At 36.5% G+C, this 13445-nt stretch overlaps 1 protein-coding gene across 2 annotated transcripts in view; it reads right to left on the bottom strand.

The window, feature by feature from the left end:
• Positions 1 to 11769, bottom strand: part of LOC138332050 (uncharacterized) — a 35683-nt gene extending 23914 nt beyond the window's left edge. The window contains exons 1-2 of one of the 2 annotated variants that reach the window (XM_069279990.1): positions 11614 to 11769; positions 10857 to 11058 (exon numbers count right to left, since the gene is read on the bottom strand). In XM_069279990.1, coding sequence (XP_069136091.1) covers positions 10857 to 10884 — 28 coding nt within the window. In that variant the 5' untranslated portion in view covers positions 10885 to 11058; positions 11614 to 11769. Of the gene's footprint in view, positions 1 to 10856; positions 11059 to 11139; positions 11371 to 11613 lie in introns of those variants that run through there. The other variant, XM_069279989.1, reaches the window with a different exon arrangement.
• Between the last annotated feature and the right edge of the window lie 1676 nt (positions 11770 to 13445).

The raw sequence follows: 13445 nt of genomic DNA, 5'->3' as shown, positions 1-13445 counted from the left end.
TACTTAGATATGTTAGAGGGGTTGTCTTTATGGTATACGGTACTTAGATATGTTAGGGGTTGTCTTTATGGTATACGGTACTTAGATATGTGAGGGGTTGTCTTTATGGTATACGGTACTTAGATATGTTAGGGGTTGTCTTTATGGTATACGGTACTTAGATATGTTAGGGGTTGTCTTTATGGTATACGGTACTTAGATATGTGAGGGGTTGTCTTTATGGTATACGGTACTTAGATATGTGAGGGGTTGTCTTTATGGTATACGGTACTTAGATATGTTAGGGGTTGTCTTTATGGTATACGGTACTTAGATATGTGAGGGGTTGTCTTTATGGTATACGGTACTTAGATATGTTAGAGGTTGTCTTTATGGTATACGGTACTTAGATATGTTAGGGGTTGTCTTTATGGTATACGGTACTTAGATATGTGAGGGGTTGTCTTTATGGTATACGGTACTTAGATATGTTAGAGGTTGTCTTTATGGTATACGGTACTTAGATATGTGAGGGTTGTCTTTATGGTATACGGTACTTAGATATGTTAGGGGTTGTCTTTATGGTATACGGTACTTAGATATGTGAGGGGTTGTCTTTATGGTATACGGTACTTAGATATGTGAGGGGTTGTCTTTATGGTATACGGTACTTAGAATGTGGGTCTTATATGATATGTAGGGTGTCTTTATGGTATACGGTACTTTATGGTAGGGGTACTTTATGGTATACGGTACTTAGATATGTGAGGGGTTGTCTTTATGGTATACGGTACTTAGATATGTTAGGGGTTGTCTTTATGGTATACGGTACTTAGATATGTTAGGGGTTGTCTTTATGGTATACGGTACTTAGATATGTGAGGGGTTGTCTTTATGGTATACGGTACTTAGATATGTTAGGGGTTGTCTTTATGGTATACGGTACTTAGATATGTTAGGGGTTGTCTTTATGGTATACGGTACTTAGATATGTTAGGGGTTGTCTTTATGGTATACGGTACTTAGATATGTTAGGCGTTGTCTTTATGGTATACGGTACTTAGATATGTTAGGGGTTGTCTTTATGGTATACGGTACTTTAGATATGTTAGAGGTTGTCTTTATGGTATACGGTACTTAGATATGTTAGGGGTTGTCTTTATGGTATACGGTACTTAGATATGTGAGGGGTTGTCTTTATGGTATACGGTACTTAGATATGTTAGAGGTTGTCTTTATGGTATACGGTACTTAGATATGTTAGGGGTTGTCTTTATGGTATACGGTACTTAGATATGTGAGGGGTTGTCTTTATGGTATACGGTACTTAGATATGTTAGGGGTTGTCTTTATGGTATACGGTACTTAGATATGTGAGGGGTTGTCTTTATGGTATACGGTACTTAGATATGTTAGGGGTTGTCTTTATGGTATACGGTACTTAGATATGTTAGGGGTTGTCTTTATGGTATACGGTACTTAGATATGTTAGGGGTTGTCTTTATGGTATACGGTACTTAGATATGTTAGGGGTTGTCTTTATGGTATACGGTACTTAGATATGTGAGAGGTTGTCTTTATGGTATACGGTACTTAGATATGTTAGGGGTTGTCTTTATGGTATACGGTACTTAGATATGTTAGGGGTTGTCTTTATGGTATACGGTACTTAGATATGTTAGGGGTTGTCTTTATGGTATACGGTACTTAGATATGTTAGGGGGTGTCTTTATGGTATACGGTACTTAGATATGTTAGGGGTTGTCTTTATGGTATACGGTACTTAGATATGTTAGGGGTTGTCTTTATGGTATACGGTACTTAGATATGTGGGGGTTGTCTTTATGGTATACGGTACTTAGATATGTTAGAGGTTGTCTTTATGGTATACGGTACTTAGATATGTGAGGGGTTGTCTTTATGGTATACGGTACTTAGATATGTTAGAGGGGTTGTCTTTATGGTATACGGTACTTAGATATGTTAGGGGTTGTCTTTATGGTATACGGTACTTAGATATGTTAGGGGTTGTCTTTATGGTATACGGTACTTAGATATGTTAGGGGTTGTCTTTATGGTATACGGTACTTAGATATGTTAGAGGTTGTCTTTATGGTATACGGTACTTAGATATGTTAGGGGTTGTCTTTATGGTATACGGTACTTAGATATGTGAGGGGTTGTCTTTATGGTATACGGTACTTAGATATGTTAGGGGTTGTCTTTATGGTATACGGTACTTAGATATGTTAGGGGTTGTCTTTATGGTATACGGTACTTAGATATGTGAGGGGTTGTCTTTATGGTATACGGTACTTAGATATGTTAGGGGTTGTCTTTATGGTATACGGTACTTAGATATGTTAGGGGTTGTCTTTATGGTATACGGTACTTAGATATGTTAGGGTTGTCTTTATGGTATACGGTACTTAGATATGTTAGGGTTGTCTTTATGGTATACGGTACTTAGATATGTTAGAGGTTGTCTTTATGGTATACGGTACTTAGATATGTTAGAGGTTGTCTTTATGGTATACGGTACTTAGATATGTGAGGGGTTGTCTTTATGGTATACGGTACTTAGATATGTTAGGGGTTGTCTTTATGGTATACGGTACTTAGATATGTTAGGGGTTGTCTTTATGGTATACGGTACTTAGATATGTGAGGGGTTGTCTTTATGGTATACGGTACTTAGATATGTGAGGGGTTGTCTTTATGGTATACGGTACTTAGATATGTTAGGGGTTGTCTTTATGGTATACGGTACTTAGATATGTTAGGGGTTGTCTTTATGGTATACGGTACTTAGATATGTTAGGGGTTGTCTTTATGGTATACGGTACTTAGATATGTTAGAGGTTGTCTTTATGGTATACGGTACTTAGATATGTTAGGGGTTGTCTTTATGGTATACGGTACTTAGATATGTGAGGGGTTGTCTTTATGGTATACGGTACTTAGATATGTTAGAGGTTGTCTTTATGGTATACGGTACTTAGATATGTTAGAGGTTGTCTTTATGGTATACGGTACTTAGATATGTTAGAGGTTGTCTTTATGGTATACGGTACTTAGATATGTTAGGGGTTGTCTTTATGGTATACGGTACTTAGATATGTTAGGGGTTGTCTTTATGGTATACGGTACTTAGATATGTTAGGGGTTGTCTTTATGGTATACGGTACTTAGATATGTGAGGGGTTGTCTTTATGGTATACGGTACTTAGATATGTGAGGGGTTGTCTTTATGGTATACGGTACTTAGATATGTTAAGGGTTTGTCTTTATGGTATACGGTACTTAGATATGTTAGAGGTTGTCTTTATGGTATACGGTACTTAGATATGTTAGGGGTTGTCTTTATGGTATACGGTACTTAGATATGTGAGGGGATGTCTTTATGGTATACGGTACTTAGATATGTTAGGGGTTGTCTTTATGGTATACGGTACTTAGATATGTTAGGGGTTGTCTTTATGGTATACGGTACTTAGATATGTGAGGGGATGTCTTTATGGTATACGGTACTTAGATATGTTAGAGGTTGTCTTTATGGTATACGGTACTTAGATATGTTAGAGGTTGTCTTTATGGTATACGGTACTTAGATATGTTAGGGGTTGTCTTTATGGTATACGGTACTTAGATATGTTAGAGGGTTGTCTTTATGGTATACGGTACTTAGATATGTTAGGGTTGTCTTTATGGTATACGGTACTTAGATATGTTAGGGTTGTCTTTATGGTATACGGTATTAGATATGGTTGTCTTTATGGTATACGGTACTTAGATATGTTAGGGGTTGTCTTTATGGTATACGGTACTTAGATATATGTTAGGGGTTGTCTTTATGGTATACGGTACTTAGATATGTTAGGGGTTGTCTTTATGGTATACGGTACTTAGATATGTTAGAGGGGTTGTCTTTATGGTATACGGTACTTAGATATGTAGGGGTTGTCTTTATGGTATACGGTACTTAGATATGTTAGGGGTTGTCTTTATGGTATACGGTACTTAGATATGTAGGGTTGTCTTTATGGTATACGGTACTTAGATATGTTAGGGGTTGTCTTTATGGTATACGGTACTTAGATATGTTAGGGGATGTCTTTATGGTATACGGTACTTAGATATGTTAGGGATTGTCTTTATGGTATACGGTACTTAGATATGTTAGAGGTTGTCTTTATGGTATACGGTACTTAGATATGTTAGGGGTTGTCTTTATGGTATACGGTACTTAGATATGTTAGGGGTTGTCTTTATGGTATACGGTACTTAGATATGTTAGGGGTTGTCTTTATGGTATACGGTTACTTAGTATGTTAGAGGGGTGTCTTTATGGTATACGGTACTTAGATATGTTAGAGGTTGTCTTTATGGTATACGGTACTTAGATATGTTAGAGGTTGTCTTTATGGTATACGGTACTTAGATATGTTAGAGGTTGTCTTTATGGTATACGGTACTTAGATATGTTAGAGGTTGTCTTTATGGTATACGGTACTTAGATATGTTAGGGGTTGTCTTTATGGTATACGGTACTTAGATATGTTAGAGGTTGTCTTTATTGGTATACGGTACTTAGATATGTGAGGGGTTGTCTTTATGGTATACGGTACTTAGATATGTTAGGGGTTGTCTTTATGGTATACGGTACTTAGATATGTTAGGGGTTGTCTTTATGGTATACGGTACTTAGATATGTTAGAGGTTGTCTTTATGGTATACGGTACTTAGATATGTGAGGGGATGTCTTTATGGTATACGGTACTTAGATATGTTAGGGGTTGTCTTTATGGTATACGGTACTTAGATATGTTAGGGGTTGTCTTTATGGTATACGGTACTTAGATATGTTAGGGGTTGTCTTTATGGTATACGGTACTTAGATATGTTAGGGGTTGTCTTTATGGTATACGGTACTTAGATATGTTAGGGGTTGTCTTTATGGTATACGGTACTTAGATATGTTAGGGGTTGTCTTTATGGTATACGGTACTTAGATATGTTAGGGGTTGTCTTTATGGTATACGGTACTTAGATATGTTAGGGGTTGTCTTTATGGTATACGGTACTTAGATATGTTAGGGGTTGTCTCTATGGTATACGGTACTTAGATATGTGAGGAGTTGTCTTTATGGTATACGGTACTTAGATATGTTAGGGGTTGTCTTAATGGTATACGGTACTCTGTGTAAAGTGTGTCAGACAGAATGGTATAAAATGTTATTGGATAAAGTTGTAAATTAGGACCAGTACATACAACGAGGAATCAAAACATCACCATTAGAATGGTACCATACATACAATTTAACAAAATTAAAACATCGCCAAGAGAATGGTATAAACGGAAGAAGTCTATCTTAGGACCATACATACAATGTAACGAGGAATTAAAACATCACCATCAGAATAGTACCATACATACAATGTAACGAGGAATTAAAACATTACCATCAGTATGGTAGAAGATAAATATCCTATCTAGAAGATTGAATTTTTTCACTAAGAATGCACAGTCAGGAATGTCACATGATATTCGGAGTTCTGACTATATGATTTATATCTATTACAAGTTCGTGATGAAATTCAAACATAATCTAAAATAGAAGTTGGAAATATAACCACCGTGAAATATGGACTGCTTTATTTAGATACCTGCAGGTGCAATGTGATAACAAAAGTTTCCACTGGGTTTATCTCGGTTGTTTATTTCTATATTATTTTTGTTTGGGGTTTTTAGGGGGGGTATATACAATACGGACAAAGATAATCACTGGGTGCTTTATTCTCGAAGTACAGCATGTTATAAACCAATCCTTGTGTTATGTCAAATACCAATTTACAAAATAAATAAATAAATAAATAGAATTAAATGGTTTACAGTCACCCATATTTATATTGTCATCTGAGCGTTAATTGTGAAGTTTGACCAGGTGAGATTTCCTGTTAAACAGTAAAAACACTAATTCACGAGCTGTAATAATTAAGATAAGGATGAAATAGGGGGTGATTTATACCCAAACCAAAAAGAGCTGTTTAGTACTGTATGTCTTTCTAAACACGTTGTTCAATAATGGTGTCTTGCTTGCCATACAGTTTGCAGGTTCCATGTAATGTATTTTTATGTTCATATTGTTACATATTCCAACATAACTCGACATTGCCACTGCACAGTTACCGTTGTACGATAATTCCCAGTATTTACAAGGGTAATGTAAGGTCAATGTCGAGGTGGTAATATTAGCCAGCTGGTCTGTATGGGACTTAATCTTTATCATACAGGACGCCGAAATAACGAACAATACTACTATTTTGTAATAATTATCTAATGTCCTTTACATCTATACCAGACTATAATATGCGCTCTGCCTTTCTTATACGACGATAATACGGAATGCTCTCAAATAACCACAGATTCCAGGAGGAGTCAATAAAAGAGTTGCACTGTGGTAGGTGTTTCTTGATATTTTTCACTTAAATATTTCCAACAAAATACATTTTTGTTATCTTGAAATTTTAATAAAAACTGCCAGCTGCGTTATCGGGTGGAGATAAGACTCCTTACTATATTATTATGGAGCAGGAGGATAAAAAACCGCCAAATTAAAGGCTGACGTCTTTGATGCAGATTCTAAAAGAGTTTAAAAATATGCCAGATAATTAGAAGTCTATTACCTCAGTTTTTAAAGGTTTTTACAGATATGTTACTTTAGATATGGGACATTATATCACAATCATGCGATGACGTTCTAAAATTTAAGTCATATAGAAACACGTGGTTTTATTCGTTACTTTACATAGAGCGAGTCGTTCTCAGAGTTTATGATGATGTTACATACATTACCTAGTTTTATCCCTTTATGTGATGATGTTACATACATTACCTAGTTTTATCCCTTAACAGCTACGTTTTACAGATGAAACAAAGCGAATGAGGCATACAGTTAGTTGGAATGAAAAATTGCCATCTTTATGTTAATTAATATTAATTATATCCGTTTTGTTGCTGCTGTTGTTTTTATTGTAACAGACCAGGAAACAATGAACGTAAATCAGACCAGGCCAGATTACTGCAAGATCGTAATCTACACATGATGAATAGTACAGATGATTAAAACTGGTGGGACAACCAGACGCAACCTAATGAAGGGTTTCCAAACCGACTTTCGTAAAAATTGACATTTTGAGAGATTTGGCGGTTCTTCAAATGTATTATCTGACAAACTGACATCGGCCTAACTGTAATATCCAACACAATAAGTGTCATGTTTCATGTTTTATCTCCATGGTTACGGCTATAAAAATTGCACAGATGTAATACCTGAGGTGCTCACTAAATGTCGCGGAATAATCAAACGTATTTTGATATCGCAATTTCGTTTGAGAGAACGTTTTATCTACATCTGTCAAATAAGTTATTGTTTTGTAAAAAGGTGTTGAGTAATAAACGTAATCACTTATAGTGATGACGTGGTAATCATGAACACATAAAGTAGTGACCAATCATTCAATACCATCATTTAGTGCAAATAACTTGCGTTTTGGAGACGATAAGTAAATAAGATTTAAAAAGCAAAACTGATTCGTAAAATCCACCTGTTACCTCATTTAGTTTAGATTTACAAAGAATCACACAGGTCAAACAAATAAACGTTGTTATAATCTCTTTGATTGTCAGCAGCGGCCAAACCCAGGACCCCTAAAAACTGGCATAGAGGAAAACATACAAAACATTGCAGGCGGAAGAATTATCAGATTTCATTTGATAGCGAAAGTTTTTTCAATATAAGCTTTGAAAGTCGATCCTTGAATATGTTTAGAAGTACAGAAAAAAGAGACATGTTGGCATGGGTGCTCACATAAATAAATCTGCGATCTTACATTAAGATATCCAGCGAGAGAGAAAAGTTCAGATTCCAGAGCACGTTTGACATGTAAAATGCTGGTATGGGAGGGCTGGACTAAAAAATACCTCGAGATAGGTTTGGTGATTCTGATTCGTGAAGCAGGCATAAATAGTTTGCTTCTAGAACTGTACATAGTGGCTTTAAATTAAATAATCGTGATACACTTTGACAAACGCAGGATAAAAAGTTAAAATACAAATTTGACCTCTGTTTACTTCCCGAATTATAGTATAGGAATTCTTTAAACAAATGCAACATTGGTTGTCTGAAACTTGAAAGTCGTACCTAAATCGAATTTTATAACAGTTGAAAAATGAAACGTTCAGCTAGAGTCCCTGTACCATTTTTCATTCATCACTAATCTGGTGTCCCACTATCCAGTAACCACTAATATGGTTGTCCCACTATCCAGTAACCACTAATCTGGTTGTCCCACTATCCAGTAACCACTAATCTGGTGTCCCACTATCAAGTCACCACTAACCTGGTTCTCCCACAATCCAGTAACCACTAATATGGTTGCCCCGCTATCTAGTAACCACTAATCTGGATGTACCACTATCTTAAACAAAATATCCACTATCCAGTCACCACTAATCTGGTTGTTCCACTATCCAGTCACCACTAATCTGGTTGTGCCACTATCCAGTCACCACTAATCTGGTTGTGCCACTATCAAGTCACCACTAATCTGGTTGTACCACTATCCAGTCACCACTAATCTGGTTGTACTATTATCCAGTAACCACTAATCTAGTTGTTCCACTATCTAAAAAAATCCACTATCGAGTCACCACTAATCTGGTTGTGCCACTATCCAGTAACCACTAATCTGTTTGTACCACTATCCAGTAACCACTAATCTGGTTGTCCCACTATCTCAAACAAAATATCCACTATCCAGTCACCACTAATCTGGTTGTACCACTATCTTAAAAAAAATATTCACTATTCAGTCACCACTAAGCTGGTTGTGCCACTATCCAGTCACCACTAATCTGGTTGTGCCACTATCCAGTCACCACTAATCTGGTTGTGCCACTATCCAGTCACCACTAATCTGGTTGTGCCACTATCCAGTCACCACTAATCTGGTTGTGCCACTATCCAGTCACCACTAATCTGGTTGTGCCAATATCCAGTCACCACTTATCTGGTTGTACAGCTATCCAGTAACCACTAATCTGGTTGTACCACTATCTCAAACAAAATATTCACTATCCAGTCACCACTAATCTGGTTGTACCACTATTTAGTCACTTCTAATCTGGTTGTGCCACTATCCAGTCATCACTAATCTGGTTGCCAGACTATCGAGTCACCACTAATCTGGTTGCCAGACTATCGAGTCACCACTAATCTGGTTGCCAGACTATCGAGTCACCACTAATCTGGTTGCCAGACTATCGAGTCACCACTAATCTGGTTGCCAGACTATCGAGTCACCACTAATCTGGTTGCCAGACTATCGAGTCACCACTAATCTGGTTGCCAGACTATCGAGTCACCACTAATCTGGTTGCCAGACTATCGAGTCACCACTAATCTGGTTGCCAGACTATCGAGTCACCACTAATCTGGTTGCCAGACTATCGAGTCACCACTAATCTGGTTACCAGACTATCGAGTCACCACTAATCTGGTTACCAGACTATCGAGTCACCACTAATCTGGTTACCAGACTATCGAGTCACCACTAATCTGGTTACCAGACTATCAAGTCACCACTAATCTGGTTACCAGACTATCAAGTCACCACTAATCTGGTTACCAGACTATCGAGTCACCACTAATCTGGTTACCAGACTATCAGTCACCACTAATCTGGTTACCAGCAAGCAATTACCATCAAGTCACCACTAATCTGGTTACCAGACTATCATCACCACTAATCTGGTTACCAGACTATCGAGTCACCACTAATCTGGTTACCAGACTATCAAGTCACCACTAATCTGGTTACCAGACTATCGAGTCACCACTAATCTGGTTACCAGACTATCGAGTCACCACTAATCTGGTTACCAGACTATCCAGTCATATTATATCAGGAAGGATTGAAACACGAGATTTGGGACCACAATCTTCATCAGCCAACAGTTCTGATGTAGGAAGTATAAGTTTATATAGTTAAGTAGCTAAAATGTTCATAAGATTGGAATATTAGTGCAAGGAAAAGAATGTATATCTTAAAATACCACAACATAATCAAATCATTTAAATAAAGGTATGAGAGCAAATGTCGAACTGATAATACAAATTGTAGGTCCGATATTGATTAACAAAGAGCAGCAAAATCAGCGTTAAACATCATAATGGTTTAACCGAAAAATGTGGGAAACTTTTTTAATTCAGGCAATTTTCAAGATAAAAATAGAAATTGCAAAACCGCTCAATATAATATAGTTAAAAGGCTATATATCCAACAATGACATATTATTTAACAACAATGGTATTATCAAAATTCTTATTTTTTAGGTAATAATCAGACATTTAAAACCAAACAAGGGAATTATCAAAGTTTCTGATGTGACGAGTTTCACACAAACCTAACACCACAGATTGAACACAGGCCACAACAATATATATGTATTTTAATTCTAAAACAGGGGGCCAATCTTATCAGGATGCCATATGATGGTTTTCATATTTTGTTTTAGAAAACGAAGTGTAAAATTCTACTTATCAACACCGGCTTGTCAACATGCATTTGTTTAGTATGCACAATAACTGGTCAGTATAATGTCATAGAAATCTAAATGATTTATATAAATTCTTTATAACTGGTCAGTATAATGTCATAGAAATCGAAATGATTTATATAAATTCTTTAGTTTTTATTTTATTTTTGTAAATAGTATTTTGTTATGTAAACACAATTAATATTTTAATGATAAGAATACATTTAACTTTTGGGAATAGTGATAAAGATAAATAAAAAAAAAAAGTAGAACTCACCGAGAGTGTTAGTCGCTCCTTGTGACATGATGTGTATCCTTATGACACCACAGGGCGTTTGTGTGCACGACCGAGAGCAGACACAACACTTGATCCTGGGATTTCCTCAATGAAGTAACAACTGAGTCAGCCTAGTGGTGGTGGGCAGTTGTTCTCCGAATGTCTATACTCAGTCAGCCTAGTGGCAGTGGGCACTCGTTCTCTGAAATATTTGTTTCTTGTTAGTGGCTGATATATGTGTTCATAACATAATGGAAATACCCTATATTGGGTAATACCCCACCTTGGTACAGCGGAAATTCACGGAACAATACTGTGGAGAGAGGACAAAAAACTCTCATCACAGACTTAGACACTATCTGTAACTCTGGCACCATGTATGAAGTTTTAGTAACTTTTAATTGACATCACTATGATTATATGACACTAGGCAACATCAATCGTTCCATACAGAAACACTATTAGACTCTACTGAACTGATCCAGCATACGCCGGTGTATATAAGACACTGCTATCATATTAGTTATGGTTCACACAAGGTCAGGGCAACGGCACATCATGTTTCCTTGACGACCGGAAAACAGAGGAAGTTCGTCTAGCCGGCCATTGTTTCCTACATGTACGATACGTCACATATCTGTGTAAGATGACGGCTCGTTTCAAGGACGATCTGGGTTGAAAGGAAGAAAAAGTATTCTACGTAAAAATGTAGAACGCAGAAGTTATAAAATACGACTATATTAGGTTTCATTTATACCTGTATATTTGGCATGGCGACACGAGGTCAAAGTTCAAAGCAAACCGTAACGGTTATCTTGAAAAATGTGCAATGTAGAATCAGCATGTTAATTGACTTCAGGTTTTAACTTCTTTCAAACATTATGCATCATCTGTTCAAATATTTGATTTCCTAGTAACCGTGTCGTGTGTACACGGGCTACAATGCACGGTGCTTGTTCTTATCGTAACTACCAACACCGTGAAAGCTTCCTAAACTGGATGTATGTTTCTTTACATATGATGTAAACAAGTCGAGAATTATAGCTTAAGGTCATGGCCAAAACTTGTAATAAACCAGTGTTTATTTACACATACTCTCTAGCTGTAATATTATTAGCTCGCGACTGCAGCACGTGCCAACTACCGTGGGAGTGGCGGGAAGGTTGATTATTACCAACAGCTGGCTTATGTAGGCTGGGACATCTTTTAGAGGAAGCGTTTCCTCTAATTGATTTTGCAACACCAATTTGTGCAAAAATAAAGATTTGTCAAATTCATAGCTGGACTGCCAACTTTCAGCTTAAATACGAACGCAGTTGAAACAATCCAGGCCACCACTAAAAAACCGAAGCCACATCGCAGATTTATAAGATGAGAACAGGACGACCAAACTGATAAAAGTAAATGTATTTTGTCGTTTTATGTGTTAAAGAATTCCGAAACAGTTGTTTAATGGCATACTGAAGTGTGAAAATGGTTTTAGAAATGTACATCAAATTGAAGAGGAAGAGGAAAGACTTTATTTAAGTAAAATCCCCACAGTTACCGCGCTATATTGTTAGTGACCTATGACAGATTGTACATCACTAAGTTCACTTTTCACCAAATGACTAACTACTGAAGCGTATTGTTGTGCAGTCAACTTTTGGTTTTAGTTTAAACATATTTTATTTGAACAAAGTCAAAAGGAATTAAGCACAAGTTATACAACTTAGGATAATTGGGTTCCGACAATGTCATAGTGCATCACGAGTGATAACCACGACAACAAAAATGTTGTTTTTTAGCATTTCATGTTAAACATTCAAAATACTTATACCATAATAAAATGTATTGTTGAGATAAAATATCATTGAGTTATGTTCACTTTTATATGTTTGACATTAACTTTACAGTGATCATTATATATTGAAGCAAAAATGGACTTGATAAAGTGAAATTTCGCATCTCCAGAAAGTTATTTTCTTAAAATTAATTAAACAAAGAAATAATGATTATCGCATAAAATTACATCGTCGACCATTAGATATGTGCCCAGATCCTTAGTATTAGTCATTTCCTGAAACCATGAGAATATAGTGGATAACGAAATGTGACTAGAATTGTAAAAAAAAGATATAACGAATACAGAGGACAAGCACATCCCACTCAATCACTGTCTGCTACAATCAATCGTCCAACATCCCTTTTTTCAGATGAAATGATAAAACAATGAGAAGATAAGGTAAGGCAATACCTGTGTCTTTGTAAATTCCAGTGGGGTTACACCAAAAGGAATGTCTTAGAGGGAACAAAATGTAGAGTTACCAAACATGACTAAAATAGAATTTTATGTGAAATGAACATTTTAGGTCATATCGTAATTTAGTATTACAAGTGTGTGATGCTGATGCAAGAAAAGTACATGGTACTCCCAAAGAGGTGATATCGGCTGGGATTTTCACTGAGATCTTTCTACGCATTGAATGTTGTGAAGTTCAAGGTCATGTGCCAAAACTTGTAATAAACCAGTGTTTATTTACACATACTCTCTAGCTGTAATATTATTAGCTCGCGACTGCAGCACGTGCCAACTACCGTGGGAGTGGC

The sequence above is a fragment of the Argopecten irradians genome, chromosome 9, assembly GCF_041381155.1.
Source record: "Argopecten irradians isolate NY chromosome 9, Ai_NY, whole genome shotgun sequence".
NCBI lineage: Eukaryota > Metazoa > Mollusca > Bivalvia > Pectinida > Pectinidae > Argopecten > Argopecten irradians.
The sequence above is the reverse complement of the archived record's forward strand: the minus strand, read 5'-3'. Positions and strand labels throughout refer to the sequence as shown.